At 39.4% G+C, this 22522-nt stretch overlaps 1 protein-coding gene across 1 annotated transcript in view; it reads right to left on the bottom strand.

The window, feature by feature from the left end:
- TM7SF3 (transmembrane 7 superfamily member 3) overlaps positions 1 to 22522 on the bottom strand; it is a 61131-nt gene that overhangs the window by 4695 nt on the left and 33914 nt on the right. The window contains exons 2-9 of the mRNA XM_012641043.1: positions 21480 to 21634; positions 17215 to 17365; positions 14422 to 14542; positions 13100 to 13271; positions 9301 to 9478; positions 4319 to 4405; positions 2237 to 2317; positions 1479 to 1631 (exon numbers count right to left, since the gene is read on the bottom strand). Of these exons, the coding sequence (XP_012496497.1) occupies positions 1479 to 1631; positions 2237 to 2317; positions 4319 to 4405; positions 9301 to 9478; positions 13100 to 13271; positions 14422 to 14542; positions 17215 to 17365; positions 21480 to 21634 (1098 nt within the window). The remainder of the gene's footprint in view (positions 1 to 1478; positions 1632 to 2236; positions 2318 to 4318; positions 4406 to 9300; positions 9479 to 13099; positions 13272 to 14421; positions 14543 to 17214; positions 17366 to 21479; positions 21635 to 22522) is intronic.

Raw genomic sequence — 22522 nt, 5'->3', positions numbered from 1 at the left:
GGGCATGGTGGCGCATGCCTGTAGTCCCAGCTACTCGGGAGGCTGAGGCAGAAGGATCTCTTGAGCTCAGGAGTTTGAGGTTGCTGTGAGCTAGGCTGACACCGCGGCACTCTAGCCCGGGCAACACAGTGAGACTCTGTCTCAAAAAAAAAAAAAGTATCCAACTGCTGTAGGATGATGAAAGAAAGCTTCAGTCCCTTGTCCAAGGTAACAAGCTAGTAGGGCACTAGTTACAGAGTTAGAATGCACATGTAGGGTTTTTTCCTGACTTTGTAACTTATGCTCATTCTACTCATCAAAAGCACATTAACTACTAGAAATTCTAACTTATGATCCCTCCATCCTCGAAGCATTAACAATAAAGGGGGAAGCCCATTCAGTTGATTTAGCACATCTAGAGTAGAACCTTGAATCTGTATTTTCAACCAACACCCTTCATGTGAATCTGTCATTTAGCCAAGTCTAAACAACATTACTTTTCATCAGACTGAAAGGTTATTCCAAGGGGGTTGGGAGGAATATGCTTGGCTACCGGTTTGCCAAAGTCAGAACAAAGGACCTTGGATAGTGAACACAGGTTGTTAATTCTCCCGGGTCTTAAAAACAAACAAAAAAACCAAACATCTTTAGAGAGCCAAAGGACACATGAATTGCACTCTATCATATCCCACATTCTCAAGAGCTGACAGCCTCATGAGACAGCTGTTTTTATATCTAACATTTCCATCAACTTTAACCTAATATTGTATTATAAGAACTACGCATCACAGAGAGGAAACAGCCTAATAGTGTACCTTGGAATGTAAATACTCTTTTCCCCCCTTTTTTGACAACAATTGTAAGTTATTGTACAATGGCAAAGAAAGTTAATTTACAAGTTAACCAGATTTTAAAAACTGATAGCAACTGAATTACTTTAAAACAACAAAACCCCTCAGAACCATCCCTGGGCTACTGCCCTAGGGGAATTACGTAGCTCAGGAACACTTGGGGTTGGACAAAGGGTGGGAGTGGAGGGTGAGGGGACAGGAGAAGATTGGAAACAAAGCACCAGGGTCCCCAACTCAGCTGCCATCAGAGCAGCACCAAAGTTAGCACTGAGATATATCGGGCTTTTGTTCAAGAGTCACTTAAAAAAGAGTTCCAGGGTTTGAAAAAGAATGACCCCTGTTCTGCCATCTGTTGAGTCCCCTCTATCTCCATTAATTATAAGGGAAACACACACCCCTTCTGACAATTAGATACAAAGCTACCTCGAAAGACATTCTATAATTCATGTAGCACAATGTGCCCTTGAAGAAGGAGGATTCTGATTTGTGTTGCCCTGTCTAAAAGTGCCACATCATCAGTGCAGATTTCCGGAACTCCCCAGGAGAAGTGGTGGCATACAACCCCACTCCAGGATCCAAATCCAACAAGGCGGTAAAGTCTTTCGAACAACAACTCGAACACACAAACATCAGTTACACGTCTCCTACCCAGTGGAGTGAAGAAAGTCACCGACGAGATGAGGAACCCCAGCACTAGTCCAACACACAGCATGCACAGCGTGAGGATTCCAAATCGCCACCATGTAGCTACCAACAAAATTCCACCAACGCTTCCAGCAATGGCTGTCAGAATCAGACGCACTGTACAAAGGGAGAAAATGAACATTTCCAACCACGTGCATTAGACACACAATACCATTACCAGTGCAGCCTTAGCCTTCCTGCAGCTCAGGCACGGAGGGCTCTTCAGTGGTGCCATGAAGCTGGCATGCTGCGGCCCTCTCTAGGGAGGGCACTGGGCTGAGATGTGGAAACTAGACAAGGAGCTAAACCTCAAAGGATCGGTGACAGCCTTGGCTTGTCAATAAATCAGGACTGAGGAAGAAAAGATGACAAGCATTCTGTTAGATGTGACACGGCGGAGGGAGTTGTTTCAAGTTACAGAAAATCTTAATATTTTGATTGTCGTACATCTCATATCTTCAATAGATCACATAGCCAGAATACAGGTTTATAATCAACATGGCCTTCATTTCCCTAAGTACCAAGGAATTCACAGTGCAGATTAAAAACCCAGAATAGGAGGTCGGAATGAGTTAGAAAAGATATTTAGAGCATAGGAAACCCATTATTTTACATACGTAATAGAATATCACACACAATACAGGTCAAACGGGGAGGAAAGGTGGAGTGTAAACAGCATCTTCCTTTTTAACATCCAATTAAACTATATAATTTTCACTTACGATCATACTTGATGGGTGTCAGTCTTGTAATCAGTATATAAAAGAAGAATCCCAAGAAGATAAATCCTATGAAGAATAATTCTAAGTAGCAAACCGCCAGGAAAGGAAAAAAGCAAAACAAGATATGATCAGGCACTCTTTTTAAAATGCAAATTTAAGTATCTAATCTACAAGTACATGTATAAGCTCTTAGAATTTATACATTATGACATTTGGAGAAGAAAAATAATTATCTAAAGGCAAAAGAAATTTACAAGTCATTGGGAATAATTATTATTAAAAAGATACAATATTAAAGTATTAACTACAGGATATACTTCTTATATATAGGTCAGGTGCAATTATTAAATTGTTACTTGTTAATTTCATAGCTCAGCTTAATATATTTATATTTTGTACTTAAAACAAGAACAGTACTTGTCACTTGTGTCTGATCTGAAATTACACACTAAATTTCAAGAGTTACATAAGGAAAAATGAAATGTGAAAGGTAAAAAAAAAAAAAAAAATCAAAGAATTCCAAAGCAAAATGTGACTTTTTTATCTTCTTTTAATTCATCCTTTCCTGTTTAGAATGAACAATCAATCATTATCTTCATCCATTAAAATACTTGGTAAATGCAAGCATACAGATACTTTTGTTCCCACAAATAAGCCTAATCCTGATTATGGAGGACATAGTTCTACCTATTTTCTTAAGTTCTCCTCAGTTGTTATTTGTAGTATTCATATCAATTTCAATATATATAAAACTATGTATCAACATAAAAGAAAACTGAGAGCTGAGTGTTGTGGCTGGAGCCTATAGTCCCAGCTACTCAGGAGGCTGAGACAGAAGGATCACTTGAGCCCAAGAGCTCAAAGCTACAATGTACTATAACTGCACCTGTGAACAGCCACTGCACTCCAGCCGAGGACACGTAGCAAGACCTGGTCTCAAAAATAAATAAATAAATAGAAACTGGCAATATCTTTGGGACCTTACCCACAACTTAGCAATTAAATTCTTTGTTATTGAATCATTCTACACTTTGATGGCTAGATACAGTGGCTCACACCTGTAATCCTAGCACTTTGGGAGGCCAGGCAGGAGGATCACTTGAGGCCAGGAGTTTGAGACGAGCCTGTGCAAAAGTGAGATCTTCTTTTTACAAAAAAAAAAAAAAAAAAAAACTAGCCAGGCATGGAGGTGCCTGCCTGTAGTCCCAGCTACTTGGGAGGCTGAGGCAAGAAGATCAATTGAGCCCAGGAGTTTGAGGTTGCAGTGAACTATGATGACATACACCAGTGCACTCTAGCTCGGGCAATAGAGTGAGACTCTGTCTCAAAAAAAAAAAGAATCATTCTACACTTTATTAAATAGTCTTCATAATACTCTCTTCCCAATTAATCAAGAAAAAAGTGTCATAATGAGGAAAAGAAGTTTCTATTTCAAACAATTTATTAACACAAGTTCAAAGAGCTTTATTAGAGCAGAATTATGTTTACCCTTGATGATCAGTTATTGATTATTGTTGATTAAATAAGGATTTTTTTTTTTTTTTTTTTTTTTTTAGTAATTGAAAACATCAGTTATATAAAAGGCAGCTCAAGGAATTCAAACCAATTTAGTGGTAATGATTTATAGTCTGCTCTCCCGCTATGTTTCAGTGATGTGGGTTCTGGAGTTTCTGTTGGCATCTGAACCTCCCACGTCTGAGCAGACATTTCGATCTCACTGTAACACTGCAGCCCTGTGGCCTGATTCATATGAAACCAAGTCAATCACCAGCACCCAAATCCACACTTATTTTTACATAGACACTCTGATTTCCAGTCTCAGCTATCTTTAGTCAACTAGCAATTGAAGTTCACTGAACAAACCAAATTTTATTCCCCTCTTAATAAGAGGAGGGCACTCTACTGTTAAGAGGAAAAAAATGCAGAGTAACTCAGTAGAATCGTTACTGGAAAAACCCAGCCACAAATGTATGAAGATGGCAGAGATAAGTGCGAGCTTACTCTCCTTACAGGTCATAAACTCCCCAGCAGCATTTAAAAGACCACAAGAAATATAAACAGCAACTACACCAGATGTATTACCTGTTTTCCAGAATCTGTGTCCAAAGAAACAAATGAAGAAACCAAGCAGGGCAAAAAGAGTGAAGAACACTTTGGTAGATACTCTTCCTAAAACATAATGAAAATGTAGTGGATAATACATCCAACTTGATATTTTATATTGAATTAGTAGACCAACGTTTATGAAAAAAGCAAAGTGAACTGACAATGACTTATTCCATACATGTATATATAAATTTATCTTAAAAATATCCTTACGGGGGGAGGGGGGGCAAGGGCAACATACGTAACCTAAACATCTGTACCCCCATAATATGCTGAAATGAAATAAAAAAAAAAAATACCCTTGCCACTCCTGGTGAATTAATCCATGCAGGCAATGAAAATCCAGGGCAGCTACTGCTATAACAAAAAGAGACAATGCATGCTTGCTGATAGAGATGTGTAACACTTCCTATGACATAGTCTTGCAGCGGGGGGAGGGAGAGGAGCAGAGATTTGAAACAAATAATTCTGTTTCTTCAACAAATAAACTGCAAGAGAAAAAAGGGTGGAGGCTATGGATCAAAAGACATTTAAAAGATACAACTAAATACAATGTATAGACATTTGAAATATTACTCAAACTGTGGAAAAGAGATGACTGGAGAAAAATAAACTCTGGCTATTTATTTGATGCTATTAAATAATTATTTTTGATATTTTTAATTGAAAATTGTGTTAAGGATACTGTGGTTCTATTTTTTAAAATAACACTTTAGTTTAAGTGTTATTTAAGATATATATACTGAAATACTTGAGTAAAGGGATGACCACGGATTTGCTTTAAAATAATCCAATGATGAAAAAGGGTGGAGAAACAGAGAAGCCGGTAGCAGTGTAGCTGAAACATGATAATGACCACGAACCAAAACTGTTAAGCCTGGATAATTGGTATATGGAAGCTCACTGGAGTTTCCACAATAAAAAATTTAAACCAAAACTCACATAAAAATAAAGAACATGTATTACACTTGTAAATCACACATGTACAAACTGCTACCAATCTTTTCAATTATACATATTGCGGGGGGAGGGAGGGCAAGGGCAACATACGTAACCTAAACATCTGTACCCCCATAATATGCTGAAATAAAAAAAAAATTATACATATGTTTTGGGGAAAATGTTGCATTATAACCAACAATAAAACACAATATGCTGCATGATGTCAATGAATCCCTAATCCTATGATCTTTTAGTAGCTAGAAACTTAAATACAAATGCTATCACATTTAATATTTAATATAAATGTACAGCTTATTGAAGAGAAAAACATGCTTACTAAATTTACCACCACCGTGATTCCTTCGCAATAAACACAACAAAATAATCCCTGAACTAAAAACAAAAACATCTATCCAATCTCACGTGAAAAATGTCACAAACCTGCCACAAATCAAAACACATTGAAATGTTTAAGAGCTCAGCTGGAGATACCATGAACACATACACTTAAATAAAAAACATGAGATGGAAGACCAGAATTTTCAGGGTATAACATATACCTACAAATCAGCTTTTCTGAGAATGAGGAGCCCAAAAGATTAAACAAAAGATAAAAACACCATGTTCTGTTTATTTCAGACCTGTGGTTGACTGCTGTTCTAGGATTTAATTTTTACACCAAAAACATTAAGTTCACAGGGATGATTTCTTCAAATGAACATCTGGTAGAAGTTTCCAGGAAGTACAAGCACCAAGATAGCAAGGTCTTCCAACCCAATAAAAACTGACATACACAGTTAGATATTCTTCCACGACAACAGGGGGAACTAAATAGAATCCCTTATCACAGTACCAAGAAGGCAGGCAGAGAAGGAAGAGAAGGTAGAGAAGGAGATAGAGAAAAAATTATACAAGTAAAATCAAGGGCTGGGTGCAGTAGCTCATGCCTGTAATCCCAGCACTTTGGGAGGCCAAGGCAGGAGGACTGCTTGAGCTCAGGAATTCGAGACCAGCCTGGGCAACATAGCAGGACCCCACTTCTACAAAATAATTTTTTAAAAGATTAGGCAGGACATGGTGGCACACATGTAGGCCCAGCTACTCAGGAGGCTGAGGTGGGGGGATTGCTTGTGCCCAGGAGTTCAAGGTTACAATGGGCTATGATCACACCACTGCACTGCAGCCTGGGTGCCAGAGCATGACCCTGTCTCTAAAAACAAGAAGTAAAATCAGAGGGTAGGGAAGGTTTCATAAAAAGTAGAATCTAAGGATATTATAACACAAGAGACAAAATAGGCAGTCATTTTTGGGACAATGAAGAGCAAATGGAATAAGAAGACAAGAGAAAGCCAAAGTTTAGAGTGTCTTTAACCATCACCATATCACTAGAGGTTATGATACACGGGCCAAGGTTTTAGTTAAAAGGCAAGGTGGATATATCCTCCCTCCTCCAGGCTCAGGAAAAGCATTCTGGTACTCACTGAGCTTGGACATGAAAGTAACAATAGGTCCAACAGCACTAGGACGGTTCAACTTTGGGCAGAAAGAACAACTGGATCAGAGATTTCCATCTCCTAAGCCAGGGCCCAGGGACCTCTCTGATTAGAAGGGGCTCTGGTGTGAAGGGTTCAAGGGAAAGAAACAGAGGAATCCGGACATGAGGCAGTCCATCAGTTAAAAACACAGAACTTGTATCTGCCTAGGTCTCTTGCATTGTATCTCTCAAGGATCTTGAGTGTGGGTAGCAGGGGAAAACTGGGCAGTGGCAGAGTGTGCTTAGCCAAACTTTAGCCAGCCTCCTGAACCTTCTCCTAGGCCCATCTGTGTACATGCCTATAAAATCCACTTTCAGCAAGAACTCTTATATGCAAGTTTAGCCAGAAACCCCCACCCTCGATATCTGATCACACTTGATATCTGATCGGGTTCCTCATCCTCCATCATCCCCCAGGTGATGTCTGATCGCCCAGGCCTGTCTTCAGTAGGAAATAAGAAAAATGTCATTTGGCAACCACCTAGTAATAAATGTTTTAGGCAGTGATCACTAGATGCTAAAACTATCAAGTGAGAGTTTGAGAATGGGATATTTACCGATACTCAAAGCATCTCCCCCAAAGATACTTAACTTAAAGGGGAAAACAGTTACTTTCCAGTAGAGAAAGCTGGCAGCCACCACCAACCAAGTATGCAAGGGTATCACCACCGATCGTGGGACAAACAAACAAGTGTCTCCTGAGAAGGGCACAACATCACTTCTTTTATATGCTTGTCAAAAATGCATAATCTAAATTTAATTATAAGGAATTGTCAAACTAACCCAAATTGAGGGCATTCTAAAGATACATAGCCTGTACGCCTCAAAAATGTGAAGGTCTTGAAAGATAAAAGAAAAAAAACGAGGAATTGTTCCAGATTACGGGAGACTAAGAGACTTCTTATAGTTAAATGCAACATAGTATACTGAATTGGACCTTGAACAGGAAAAAAACTTTTTTTTTTTTTTGCTTATAAAGGACATTTGTGGAACGATAGTGAAATTTGATAACATCTATAGATTAAAAATGGTAATTTATCAATGTGAACTTTGTGATATTGATAATTTTACTATGGTTATGTAAGGAAATAAACACAAAAGGTTTTTATATCTGCAACTTCCTCTCAAATGGTTCAGAGAAAAAAAGAGTATTATGTGTGTATACATATGTGTACATATACAATCGACCCTTGAACAACGTGGATTTGAACTGTGCAGGTCCACTATCCACAGATTTTTTTCAACACGAGTCACACTGAGTGTGCCTGCCACTCATGCCTCCGCCTCTCCACCCCAGAGACAGCAAGACCAACCCTCCTCTTCCTCTTCCTACTCAATTGAAGACAGCAGGCTAAAGACCTTTATAATCATCTACTTCAACTTAACAAATAGAAAATATATTTTCTCTTCCTTATGATTTCCTTAATAACAATTTCTTTTCTTTAGCTTACTTTATTGTAAGAATACAGTATATAATACATATAACATACAATATGTGTTAATAGACTGTTTATGTTATTGGTAAGTGGTCAACAGTAGGCTATTAGTAGTTAAGTTTTGGGGGGAGTCAAAAGCTATACACGGATTTTCATCTGTGGGGAGGCTGGCCCCCCCTAATCCCCATGTAGTTCAAAGGTCACCTGTAAACAAAAAGAGCAAGAGGAGGGCAAGGGGAAGAGACAGAGAGAGAGAATGAAAAGCAAACAGCATAATATGTTAACTAACATTCTAGGAATCTGGATAAAGATTATGCAGAAATTCTTTATATTATTTTTGCATACTTGCTGTGAAACTATTTAAAAATAAAATGTTAAACACACACACACACACACACACACACGCACACTGATCTCACAACACCTTCACTGGCCTGGTTCTACCAAACCCACCGTCATCTCTCACCTGGATTACTTCAGTGGCATCATACCCAATCTCCCTGTTTCTGCTCTTTCCCACATCTTTTCTCAAAAAGCAGCAAGTGTTCCCATTAAAACATTAAGACACATTGGCTGCTCCCTGTGCCTGCCAGGCACCTCCGCCTAGCACATGTGTGGCTCCCTGCCTTGCACTGGCTTTTCTCTCAAATGTCACCGTACAGCAAGGACCTCCCTGGCCCTGCTATCTCAAAGTTGCCTCTCACTGCCACTTGTTATCTCCCTTTCCTGCTTTATTTTTCTTCTTAGTGCTCATCACTTTCTTATGTACTACATATTTTATAAATTTATCTTGTCTGTCTCGTCTAATCTCCCCCACTAAAATATAAGCCCCAGGAGGGCTAGTATTTTGGCTGTTTTGTTCACTGCTGTATCCTAGTGCCTAAAACAGAGAATGGAACAACAACATAGGGGCTCAAAAGGCATTTGTTAAATGAATGAATAAAAACTAGACAAAGGCATTTTGAATATCCTTAAGTTCTATGTTAGTTGATATAGACCTGCAAAGCCAAATAAAGATCTGTAATAGTTTAAATCCATATACTCACCAAGGGAAGCACAGTTACCCTCCACTGCCTTGAAGCTGCAAGCATACGTGTGAGCAGGAACATAAGCAGCAGACGTATTTAGAAATGGGTCCCAAACAATGACATTATAAATGACACCTTGTCCAGGGAGGGAGGAGAAGGAAACAGTTGTCTTATCATCAGCTGTTAGGGTTACGACCTGAAGCCAAAAATAACGTGTAATTAGTGTTTAGAATTTTTTTTTTAAAAAAAAGATAATCTATATCCCACTTATATGTGCTATTAATGAATAATATTAAATTATAATTCTTGTTTAAAATATACACCCATTTAGCTCCATCAAAAGACTATCCTACACGGTTTGCATGTGCTTTAATAATTAACAAGCTCTTACACAAAATGCTTCCAAAGTTTTTGTATAGTGTTAAATGTTAATAGTTTAAGTAAAATATGATATAAATCATGAGTAAATGCTAGTTAGGACAAAGTAAAATAATTTTTTCTCATCTGCTAGACTGTGAACAACTAAGGGCAGGAACCATATTTATCTTCCTCACTATTCTCTCTTCAGCACTGAGCACAATGTCTGGCACAGGGTAAGTGTTCAACAAATGTTAGCTTTTACTACTGGCTACAGAGCTGATGTAGACAAAGTCTGTTAACATCTCATGTAGAGAACCCACTTATTTTTGTCTAACAGGCTCTGAAATAAGAAAATGTTATATAAAGTTGTATTACATAGTAGCCCTTAACTTCAAAAATTCCCTTTTAAACTACGTAATAGAGGAAATAAATGCCCTATGTAACCATAATAAACAGATATGTTCCTATTCATATAAATAAGAAAACTAAACATTTGAGTTTCAGGAGTAAATAATTATGAGCCTCCTAGAAGACTACCACTGTTTAAAAATATTGCTTAAAAAAAAACACATTTTCTGGGCAAAGGACTGGTCGAGTTCAACAGAATGTTAATATTACCACCTACTCTCCCGAGCTTTTATCATGAAAAGTTTAAATCATACAGAAAAGTTGAAAGAATAAAACAATAGACTATATACCGCCACTTAGACTCAACAATTGTTAATATTTTACCATATTTGCTTTTTTATCCCTCCTTCCTTCTCCCTTTCTTTTTTCTGCTGAATCATTTTAAAGTAAGTTAGATATCATGACATTTCATTTCTCAGTACTTCATAGGGCGTGTCCTAACACAATGTTCTCAAACTTAACGTGCCTGTGAATCGCTGGGGGAATCTTGTTAAAATGCAGATTCTGATCCCATAGGTCAGCAGTGGTACCTGCAATTCTGCTTTTCTGACAACTCTCAGGTGATGCCAATGCTATGTGTCCATCTATCACACTCTGAGTAGCAAGGCACCAAGTACAGATGCTCCTTAACTTAATGATAGGGTGACATAGGGATAAACCCATCATAAGTCAAAAGTGCATTGAATACACCTAACCTACCTAACATCATAGCTTGGCCTAGCCTACCTTAAACATGCTCGGAACACTTACATTGGCCTACAGTTGGGCAAAATCACCTAATACAAAGCCTATTTTATAATAACGTGTTGATTATCTCATGTAATGTATTAAATATGGTACACTGAAGAGTACCATGTATTCCACTGAACATTCCACAATCTAGATTTGTCAAATTGTGCTCAAGGTGTCTCACTAAATATCCCCCATATTTCTCGTAAACAGGGAATCCAGTGGACTGAATTCAGCTTAGACATTTTTTGCTAGAATATTCCACAGGTGATGGTGATGTCAGACTCCACATGAGCACATAATGCAGGCTGACCCATTATCAGTGAAACTGGCTTTGATCACTAGGATAAGGTGGAGACTGTAAGGTCACTCTACCCTAAAAACAGTTCTCCTTTTCCAATGAAAATTAATCTTAGGGGTGTGACTCAGGCACTCTGGAAACCCTGTCCCCCCCCCAAACCTTTCACCTGATGATCTTTGCTTAAATTATTTCATTGAGGGTCACAAAATAGTAATTTTCTAATTCTATTATTCCTCCTACATATATTAACTGGCATTCTTCTATAAACAGCTTTCTTTCATCAACTGGGGATTAATTAGTTCCACCTGTAAAAACAGTCAGGCCTGAGCAACATAGCGAGACCCAGTCTCTACAAACAATTTTAAAAACTAGCCAAGCCAGGCATGGTGGTATGCACCTGTAATCCCAGCTACTCTGGAGGCTGAGGCAGGAGGATTGCTTCAGCCCAGGAGTTTGAGGTTGCAGTGAGCTATGATGAGGCCACTGCACTCCAATCTGGGCAACAGAGCGAGACCATCTCAACAACAACAACAACAACAACAAAAACCAGGGTGTTAGTAACTGGCCATTAAAAAATTTAAAATAAAATTAAAAAGGTAGGGTAAATTCCTTCCCTTTATCAATTTGCAGAATAATATGCTGTAGGAATCTCTTCCAATGGTGGCAATTGGGGAGTTTAATTTTTATTTAGCCAAAGCTTACAATCAATACATCTTTTTTCTGCATGCTTGAATTGTCCCAAATTTGGCCAGTGCGAGCACCTTTGAACAGGCTTCAGGATCTCTCTAACATGCTCTCATTGGTCTTTGAGGATTTCCTTGCACTCTGGCACAAAATATTCGTTTAACAAAAAGTTTAAAAACAACCTAAAAGGGGCCTGTTACACAAGTACTTATATTCTTCATGAGAATAAAAATGGTCTTAAAATTTTCGTACCTAATAAGGCAACTGATAGACTTTGCCAATAGGGCTTCTTAATTTGTGAATAAGCACAATGAGTTTTCTTGTATTAAGGCTGCTCAGAATGGGGCAATGACATCCTAGGTGCCACAGTAACAAAATGAGATCTTGCTCTGCAACAGACTATGCCCCTAGGCTAATAGTACATGCCCTACTTCAATCACTTCTTTCTATGTAATCTTGTAATCTACCAATCTCCTGGGAAGAATCAGAGCAGTCCAGAAAAACACCACCCAACAAACATTAGATGGAAGGATGACCTCGTATATTATACTACTATTAGGCACTTTTCCAGATATAAAGATAAAATCCTGCCCTCCACAAAAATGATCTCTAGCAGTGAGTTTCGAATTTTAATATGCATAACAATCAGTTGGAAGGGTCTTATCAAATGCAAATTCTAATTCAGTAGTTCTGGGGTGGAGCCTCAGAAGCTGCAGTTCTAACAAACTCCCAGGTGATGCCAGTGCTGCTGGTTGGTGGTCCACACTTGGAGTAGCAAGGGTTTCTAGGGATTCAAAAGCTCAGAGAAAATTTTTGCTCCAAGTTAGAGGCTTTGAGCTTGGATTCAAATATTAATGCCTATATGTATATCCTTAAGCAGCTTCCCATTATTTTTTCTCAAAACACTATAAACTTCATATTTGCCAAAAGTTTTAATGTATTAATCTAGATAATCTAATCTATGAATCTATTTTAATCTATTAAACATTTTAATCTATTAATTTTCTATATACTCCCATAAAGAGTACATACAGAGTATGGGAGTACATAGAAAATCACCACCTACTTGCATCCATATCTCAAGGTTACCAGGTCACAGATGTGGCTGCAATTAAAACTTAACATAATCTACATGCATCTCCTAAAAGGCCAACATCATTTTGGGATAGCATCACTAGCAAAGACTCCCAAGATGATAACAAAACAAAAAATAAAGTGATTATGCAAAAAGATCAAGAAAACAGGAAAGAAATAAGCTCCTGGTAGCTTCTCCCCTTCTCAACTTTTACAAAGGCATCACAGTCTAGACGCACAAACCATGAGAATTAGATTTACCTTGACAGCATTGGCCTTCACCTGGGACACCTGGACCATCCTCTTCAGATGCTTTAGCAACACCTTCTCAGTGAGGTCATTCTCGGGCAGAAAATACTGATAGACATCATACTGCAACCTCCACCTAGAGTCCCGGCCCATCCCAACATCACATAGCGGAGGATCTGTGCCTCTAAAGTCAACCAACAAAACGGAACATCAATCTCTTGTGGTGCAAGTCCCATCTATAAAAAGGAACCAAAAGCTCAAATTTCAAACTTCTGCAACAATAATTCCAATTTAACAGTTCACCTTTTGCAGAGATAATAATTAGTATTCTGAAGAAAAGGAACACAGTTATGGACTGAATGTTTTTGTCCCTCCCAAAATTCATATGTTGAAATCCTAACCCCCAGTGTGATGGTCTTATGAGGTGGCCTTCGGGAAGTGACTAGGTCATGAGGATAGAGCCCTCATGAAAGTAATTACTGCCCTTATATAAGGGACCCTGAAGAGCTCTCTAGCCCTCTTTCTGCCACGTGAGGATACAACGAGAAGCAGCAGTCTGCAATCTAGAAGAGAGCTCTCGCCAGAACCCAATTGTGCTAGCTCCCTGATCTTGGACTTCCAGCCTCCAGAACTGTGGGAAATAAATTTCTATTGTTTATAAACCACCCAGTCTACGGTACTTTGTTAGAGCAGCACAAACTAAGATAAACAATAAGAGGCCAAGTGTGGTTAAATAACCAGATTCTGATGCCTAGAGTAATACGGCAGCTGCACTGTGTGCATGTAGGCAAGTCACTTAACCTCGATAACCCCTAGGGAACTTCTCTGCAAAACAAGAGCAATTGTCCCTTCTTCATAAAATTGTTAGGGTTAAATGACAAAGAACATACAGCACTCAACACTATGGATGGTGTCCGGGGAGCATTCAAATATTTCTCAAATGTTAGCTACTGTTACTATTAAAGTAGAAACTGAGGCAGAGTTTTCATTAAAATATGAAATCCTTATAAAAATATAGGGATGTTTCAGGGCTACAGAGTGCATTCTATATTTAACATGCTTTATAAAAATCAGAGTATACTTTTAAGCTCATAATAGACTCACATCTGGCTCTTCAAATAAAAACAATTCACAAGAATGGAGGGGGAAAACATTAACTGTAAATGACAGTTCAAATATTGGTAATGAAGTTTAAATTACACCAGTTCCAAAAAAAATTAAACAACTCCATTTTACCACAGAGAAGTATGAATTTGAAAGAGTTGGCAGAATCTACACAACAGTCAGTCATGTGTGTTCTAAAAGCAGTTTTAAGAGATGGGAGACAGACATACCTTGCATAGCCTAGGTTTGCTGGGGCAAATTTGATAGTCGTTTCAAAGAAATTATACTCCAAGTAAATGTTGGGATCAATATCTAAGTCAAACTCCAAATTACAGCCTCCAGGGATAGGATCTGGATGAGAAATAGGGAAGTTACTAAAGAATTCTGAAATATTCAAATCATACTCAGAAAAACAGAACTCTACTCTTACAAGAACTTCTCATATAGAAGTTAAATATACACACAGAACTTCTAGTTTTGTACTATCTCACGAACTGAGGTTAATGAGAGTAAGGTTAACTGAGGTTAAGGGCCCTGGAGCAGGAACAGCAAATCTTTTCTGTAAAAGACCAGACAGTGAGTATTTTAGGCTTTGTTGGGCTGGTGATGTTGGCAACTACCCACCCTGCCCTTGTGGCAGGAAAGCAGCCATAGACAGTACGCACAGGAACGGGCATAGCTGGGTTTCAATAAAACTGTATGAACAAAAACAGGTGGCAAGCTGGTTTTGGCTTGTGGTCTACAGTTGCCAATCTTGCTGTAGAGTTAAAAAAAATCAGCTATTAAGTTGACTTCCCCTGGAGATCTGGAACCGAGATATGCAATGTGCATGTATGTTTTAATATTATGTGGAACCTTCCTCAAAATTCTGTGCTCTTCTTTCATACTCTCCTTTTTCTGCATTTACAGATATTTACCACACCAGAGAAAATGATATATAATCCAGGTGAAGCTCACTGTTCTTTTTGAGACAGAGTCTTGTCCTGTCACCTGGGTTAGAGTGCGGTGGCATTAGCCTAGCTCACAGCAACCTCAAACTCCTAGGCTCAAGAGATCCTCCCACCTCAGCCTCCTGAGGTAGCTGGGACCACAGGCCTTCACCACCACGCCCGGCTTATTTTTTCTATATTTAGTTGTCTGGCTAATTTCTTTCTATTTTTAGTATAGACGGGGGTCTTGCTCTTGCTCAGGCTGGTCTGAAAACTCCTGAGCTCCAGTGATCCTCCCGCCTTGGCCTCCCAGAGTGCTAGGATTACAGGCGTGAGCCAACAGACCCAGCCCGTAATTTTTCTTTGAATACTGTCCTTGATGGAAGCCTGAAGTCTACAGTTTCTCTATCAGGTAATTACCCTTTTGTTACAGATGACCTTTTCCTTCCTCAACTCCAGTAAATCTTCCAGATTCTATTGCCCTTACTAACTATTGCTTCCTCTCCTTCCCTTTACCCTCAAACTTTAAGTCTAACTTTCTTCATCTCACCTTCACTCCTCATTCACCGTCATCAAGTTTCATCCCTGCTGTGCCATTAAAATGACTCTGGTTAACTGCCACCACTAACTCTTAACTGCTCTATCATACGGACACTCTCAGTCCCTTCTCTTGACCTCTCTGCAGTGTAGTATTTCCGCTCCTTAAAGCGAAACCTCCAAGCTCTCTTCCTACCTCTGTCCACGCCTTAGTCTTGCACGTGCTCCTCACCAGTTAGTATCCCCAGAAACAGTGCCTGATACGTGGTGGGCACTATGAAAGTATTTGCTATTATTTTTTCTCCTAAATCTCTAAGTATATGCCTGGGCAAACTCACTCACTGCCTCAGCTTTTATTAACAGCTGTTTAGCTGAGTATGGAAGCTCAGCCCTCCACTCCAGGGACTTATTTAAACTGCCTCCTACAAGCATCTCAGATCCATTGTGCCCCAAGCTGAAGTCCTCATCTATTCCAACCCGCCCCCCAAAACACCCAGCACCACGACAACCCTATTCCCACCACGCCTATTCTGTATCACTGTCTCCCAGCTGCCCAAACAGGAAGCCTATGCTCCTCCTTACAGTCCATGGTCATTGTGGCTTATCAGTTCTGTCTTCAACCCAGCCCCTCTTCTCCAGCCCCGCTCTCATGGCCTCTGTTCAAATCCTCATTTCTCACTTTGAGTCCTCAAAGGTGTGCTGAGTCCTGACTCTGCTGTGCCCTCTCCAATCCACTCCCCCCTACTACTTCCAAAGTTAGCTTTCCAATGGATGAAATGGACCACACTATTTCTGCCTAAACACCCTAAGCTGCCAGGTGCGGTGGCTCACAACTGTAATCCTAGCACTCACTCCGGGAGGCTGAGGTGAGGATCGCTTGAGCTCAGGAGTTTGAGACCAGCCTGAAGAAGATTGAGACCCCATCTCTACTAAAAAAAAAAAAAATAGAAAAAATTAGCAGGGCATGGTGGCACAAGCCTGTAGTCCCAACTACATGGGAGGCAGAGGCAGGAGGATCACTTGAGCCCAGGAGTTTGAGGTTGTAGTGAGCTATGATGATGCCACTGCACTCCAGCCCGGGTGACAGAGTGAGACTCTTGTCTCAAAATAAACAGACAAAACTCAACTCTATGCCTCCTTAAAACTTATCTCAAGATAGAGTACAAGCCTCAAATTGTAGGCAAGGCCCTACTCACTCTGGCTCCAGCCAAACCCACTACCCGCCATTTTCCAAATACTCCATTCTTCTTCCTGACAGCACACTTACCACTTCCTCTCCCTAGAATAACTAATTAAACTGTTAAGGACCATGTCTTGTCTTACTGTTACTGCTTTTCCAAGGGCTCCTTAAATGTTTTTTGAATTAATTATTCTTCTAGTCACTACCTGAGTTTTCAATTATCATTCTAATTCTCTGGCTCCCTTGCTATAAAAACATTTCTCATTAAATAAATTGCACTCGTAATAAACAAACTAAATAAGATAATTTTCCTTAAGTTTTCATCAACACATCCCATATTCCACAGAGTAACAGGGAGTGGAAGACAGAAAGGTTACCTCTTTCCGAGTAGGAGAGTGGAACGGCCACATTGTGCACAGGCTCTGCATCTAAAGTCTCCAAGTACCAAGTGCACATATTCTGCTCCGGTCTAAGAATGGAAACCAGCCCTCTGTTAGTGCCTGTTTCCGAGGCATTGGGAAGGAGAGTCTGCAATTAGGAAGAAAAGTCATCATGGATAAGGAGTTGGCAAGATAAACAAATTATAGAGCTGATCTATATGCATGTCCTATTCCACAACTCAAAACAAAAAGGAAAAAAAAAGAACTTCTTTAAATAATTAAAGAATTCTTTTCATCTCTATGTTCACATGCCCACACGTACACATGGAAAAAGTACCATAGGATTGTCTCAGTTTGGGCTGCTATAACTGCAGGTTAAAAGTACTGCAGGTTAGGTGGTTTATAAACAACAGAAATTTATTTCTCTCAGTCGTGGAGGCTGGAAGCCTGAGATCAGAGGGCCAGCATGGTCAAGTTCTGGTGAGAGGCCTCTTTCATAAGGGCACTTAGCCCCATACATGAGGGCTCTGCCCTCATGACCTAATCACCTCCCAAAGGCCCCACTTCCTAATACCAACACACTGTGGGTTGGGATTTCAGCATATGAATTTGTAGGGGGACACAAACATTAGGTCTATAAAAATGATCTTTGATCAAGAATAGCAGATGTACAATGAAATTCCCAAGCATTTCAATTCACCTGAATTAAGATTTACTATGTCTCAGGGAACAATGGCTCCACCTGTAATCCCAGCTACTTGGAACTATCACTTGAGGCCAGGAGTTTGAGACCCTCCTGGGCAACATAGCAAGACCCTGTCTCTAAAAAAAATTTTAAAAATTAGCTTGGCACAGTGGCATGCATCTGTTGTCCCAGCTACTGGGGAGGCTAAGGCAGAAGGATTGCTTAAGCCCAAGAGTTCGAGGCTGTAGTGAGGTATGATCATGCCACTCCAGCCTGAGTGACAGGGTAAGACTCCATCTCAAAAATAATAATTAAAAAAAACATATATATATATGTAATTACTATGTCAAGTATTGAGACTACCAAAATAAAAACATGAGCCCTGGCCCCAAGGAATTCAGAGTTTTTCAAAAGCTTTTTTAACTGAGTTGTAATTGATGTATTATAACCTACACATAAAGTATACTAAATATTTATTAAGTTTTATACACATAGATGCCTGTGAACACATCATCACCATCAAGATAGTGAATATTTGCATCACACCAAAACATTTCCTTGTGCCTCTTCCTAATCCTTTCTCACACCCCTCCCCTCTTCCATCCCCTACTCCCATCTGCTTGGAAAGCTTTTTGAATAATAAAATGCTAAGCTAAGAGGTAACAGATTCAGGGTGTTCTCTTACAGCTAAGAAAATGGGAAGGAAAAGGTACCAGCTCAGTTTCAATCTGACAAGCATAAGGGAGAATGATTCAAATATTAATTGATGAACTATAGGGTCAACAGCTGCAAAGAACCAACTGCCATGATGACCCAAAAAACCAAAAGTACCACACTTCCCCAGGAAGGGCACAGGAAACAAAAACAATTCTCTTCACACAGACCACTCGCTTCCAGAGCCATGTGCACTTCTGGTCATCATCTTCTAAGTAATATAACAGTGGGAACTAAAGGTGGCCCAAGAAATGAAAACTATTATTAATACAATTAAGGATAACTAAGATTCTTTCTGCATGGAAATCAAGGCCCAAGATGCTGTTCATCCAGGCCTCTTTGGGCACTTACTAGTTATGCTGACATCTCTTTATCCAAGCCCTACTTCCTTAGATGTAGAAACAGGCTTTGCAACAACTTTGCTGAGCTCTGGTGTGAATTAACCATATGGAAAACCAAACATAAGGGTTCCTAACTAGGAGCTTGAGGGTCCCACTGAATTTCTGGAGGTTCCCATGAAAGTATACAGTTTGCCTGGGAGAGAATTCACAGACTTGAGCAGACAATGGCCTCAGGATCTTAAGATGAGTGGCCAGCCTGGCACAGTGGCTCACACCTGTAATCCTAGCACTCTGAGAGGCTGAAGCAGGAGGATCACTTGAGCTCAGGAGTTCTAGACCAGCCTGAGCAAGAGCGAGATTTCACCTCTACAAAAAAATAGAAAAAATTAGCTGGGCATGGTGGCACATGCATACCTATAGTCCCAGCTACTTGGGAGGCTGAGGCAGGAGGATCTCCTGAGCCCAGGAGTTTGAGGTTGCTGTGAGCTAGGACGATGCCATTGCACTCTAACCGGGGCAACAGAGCAAGACTTTGTCTCAAAAATAAAAGAAAGAAACAGTGGCCTAGCACATAGTAGGCATTCAATAAATATAAATCCCTTTTTCCCCATCTTCTCTCTTTTTCTTCAAACGTTGTCTTTGTTATAATGTCATTAAGAAGGAAATTACATTATTTATCAATTAAAAAAATTCTTTAAAAAAAGAGAAAGAAATCATCTATGTGCCATTATACTATGTCTCCTATGTAAGAGCCTGAATAGGAAGTTTTCTCTTGAATTGAGTGCCAGAAAAAATTTGACCTACTCTGAGGAACCGGCATGCTTCTTCCTTTCTAAGGAAGTTATAAAATGTAACATGCTTTACTTTCTGCTCCAGGTGCAAAAAACTCCAGCAAAATCAATGTATGGCTATCTCTTACAATTAACACAATTTATTCCTTTTTTTTTTTCCTCAGCTAAACTCTTCCATTTCTAGTCTATTAACTACCTCCCCTACTCCACACACACACAATTTTAAAACTTTCATGGTAGAGGCAAGAAGGCAGGAATAAAAAAATACAAAATATTTTGTTGGAAAGACAGTATGACCGATGCCTATAAAATTATATACAAACTGGGTTAAGACAGCTTTGTTTACCAAATTCCAGAATATTACAAGATAGGCTTGAGACAAATAAAAAGAAGTACAACTTCATACAGGGTGAAATTCATTTATTAGCCTAAGGGGTTATATAGGCTAAATATAAATAGACATGTAAAAAGTTATCATAAAAAATGGCAGATCCTGAATAGTTTAAGCTAATCCAGGGCATTTAAAAAATGTCTCAAAGGTGAGGTTGGGTTAAGGGTTTAGTGATGACATCTATAATAAGGTCCTTATACACTGCTGGAAACATAGCCCAGGGCTGGATGAACTGAGTGCTTTAATTTTATTGTTTGCATGATAGACTGTAAAGAATAAAGTTGATTCTATAAGGTTCTTAGTCAACTTCAATACTAAATAGCTAAACCACAACGGAAACCCATTAAAACATATTCTCAGGTACAAATCATTAAGAACACACTAGAGTAAGAGAATGAAAAGGCAGGAAATTATGAGGAAAGTAACTGCAAAGAGGAGACATTTGGTACAGGGTGCCCTTCACCTTCCCCGCCCTTTTTTTTATTTTTATTTTTTTGAGACAAGGCCTTGCTCTGTTGCCCAGACTGGAGTGCCGTGGCATCATCATAACTCACTGCAACCTCAAAGTCCAAGGCTCAAGCAATCCTCCTGCCTCAGCCTCCCGAGTAGTGGGGACTACAGGAGGGCGCACCTCGCTAACTTTTTTTTAATTTTTTTGTAGAAATGAGTTCTCTGTATGTTCCTCAAGCTGGTCTCAAACTTCTGGGCTCAAGTGATCCTCCCACCTCAACCTCTCACAGTGCTCGGATTACAGGTGTGAGCCACCAAGCCTAGTGCCCCCTTTTTAAAATAAATTTTTATTAAGGTAAAATATACATACACAATTTACCATCTTTACCTGCTGTAAGTATACACATCAGTGGTGGTAAACACATTTACATTTTTTTCCTCTTCCTCCCTCCTTCCCCTCCCCTTCCTGGCCTCTGGCAACCACCAGTCTACTCTCTCTTTTTATGAGATCTACTTTCTTTAGGTCTTGCATACGCGTGAGAACATGCAATGTTTATCTTTCTGTGCTTGGCTTATTTCATTTAATGTAATAGCCTCTAGGTCCACCCATGTTGCTACAAATGGCAAGATTTTATTCTTTTTTATAGCTGAATAATATTCCTTTGTATCACTCCTTTTTAAATCAGACGCTGCCACTCTCAAGAAAGGCCTGAGAAACTCACCTCTTGGCCAGTCTCAATCACTAATTTGATAAGAATCAATCTTGATTTTTTTAAAATTTAACACATAAAGTCGTAAACATTGAGAGACATCAAATTCTAATGGTTATTCTAAATACAAGACCCAAAAATATGGAAATGGTTTTTACTGGAATAATTCTTTGTACTTACCCTATAAAAAGAAATTGTTGTGTTCTGATACTGAGAGTGTATTTGGAAAATAAGAAAAGTCACATTGCTTGAAATATGATGCAAAATAGCTTCCTCTGGAAAGGATCTGATGAGCTCCAAGTATCTAAATTTCCCCAGAGAAAATTCAAGAAGACCTGCAATGGGAGAAAAGTTTTCATTATACCTTTTATACCTCTAATATCAATTTGAAGAAATCACATTCAAAAACAAATGTGGAATGCTAATTTAATCCTCAGAAAAACTCTTCAAGGTAAATATTATTATTGCCAGTATTGTGTGTTGAGGACAATGAAGCTTAAAAGGTGAAGTGGCCCAGGCAGGGTCATGCAGCTAGTAAGTGGTGGATTAGAACTAAAATGGAACAGAGGTATTTCAAAAGATGTGAACAATTCTTAAAGTGCTGGTTTGAGGACAGGCTTCCCAAGCCCAGAAAAATTTCCCATCTGGTAGCAGCAATAACAATTCTCTTTGGAACAGTGTCTCTGAATTTAAAGATAAACAATCTTATGGGGCTACACACAATCATGAATATGCTATTAAAGACTTTAAGCATTAAAGAATAGTACCGTCTCGTGAATTCTGAAGTCAGCACGGCCTGGAGAGACACAGGTGGATCAATTTAATCCCAGAGTGTACTAGCTGTGTGGTTTTGCCAAGTTACTTAATTCCCCTAAGCCTCAATTTCCTCAGCTGTCAAATGGGAATAGTACTTCCTAACTTGCAGAGGAAGATGTCATCACCATTGGCAAAAAATGTCTGTTGAGTGCCCATACCAGGCATTGTACATATAATCGTTAACCACAAGCATTCCTGCAAAGGGAACTTTTTGTTTGTTTAAGGATCAAGCTCAGAGTTCAGATAAAAGGTTGTAATAAGGGTAGTTTTCCAATGCCTCATCTAGGTCTTTCCCATCTGTCTCCCTCCCTCCATTGTCAATGTCTCGCCCACTCTGTCCACGGTTCTCTGTGGTGTGTCTTTCTCCCAGCTGCACACCAGCTCTTTCTTTTGCCAATCTAATTCTC

Source organism: Propithecus coquereli, unplaced genomic scaffold (assembly GCF_000956105.1).
Source record: "Propithecus coquereli isolate 6110/MARCELLA unplaced genomic scaffold, Pcoq_1.0 Scaffold16, whole genome shotgun sequence".
NCBI lineage: Eukaryota > Metazoa > Chordata > Mammalia > Primates > Indriidae > Propithecus > Propithecus coquereli.
Note: the sequence above shows the minus strand (reverse complement) of the source record. Positions and strands in the feature narration are given on the sequence as shown.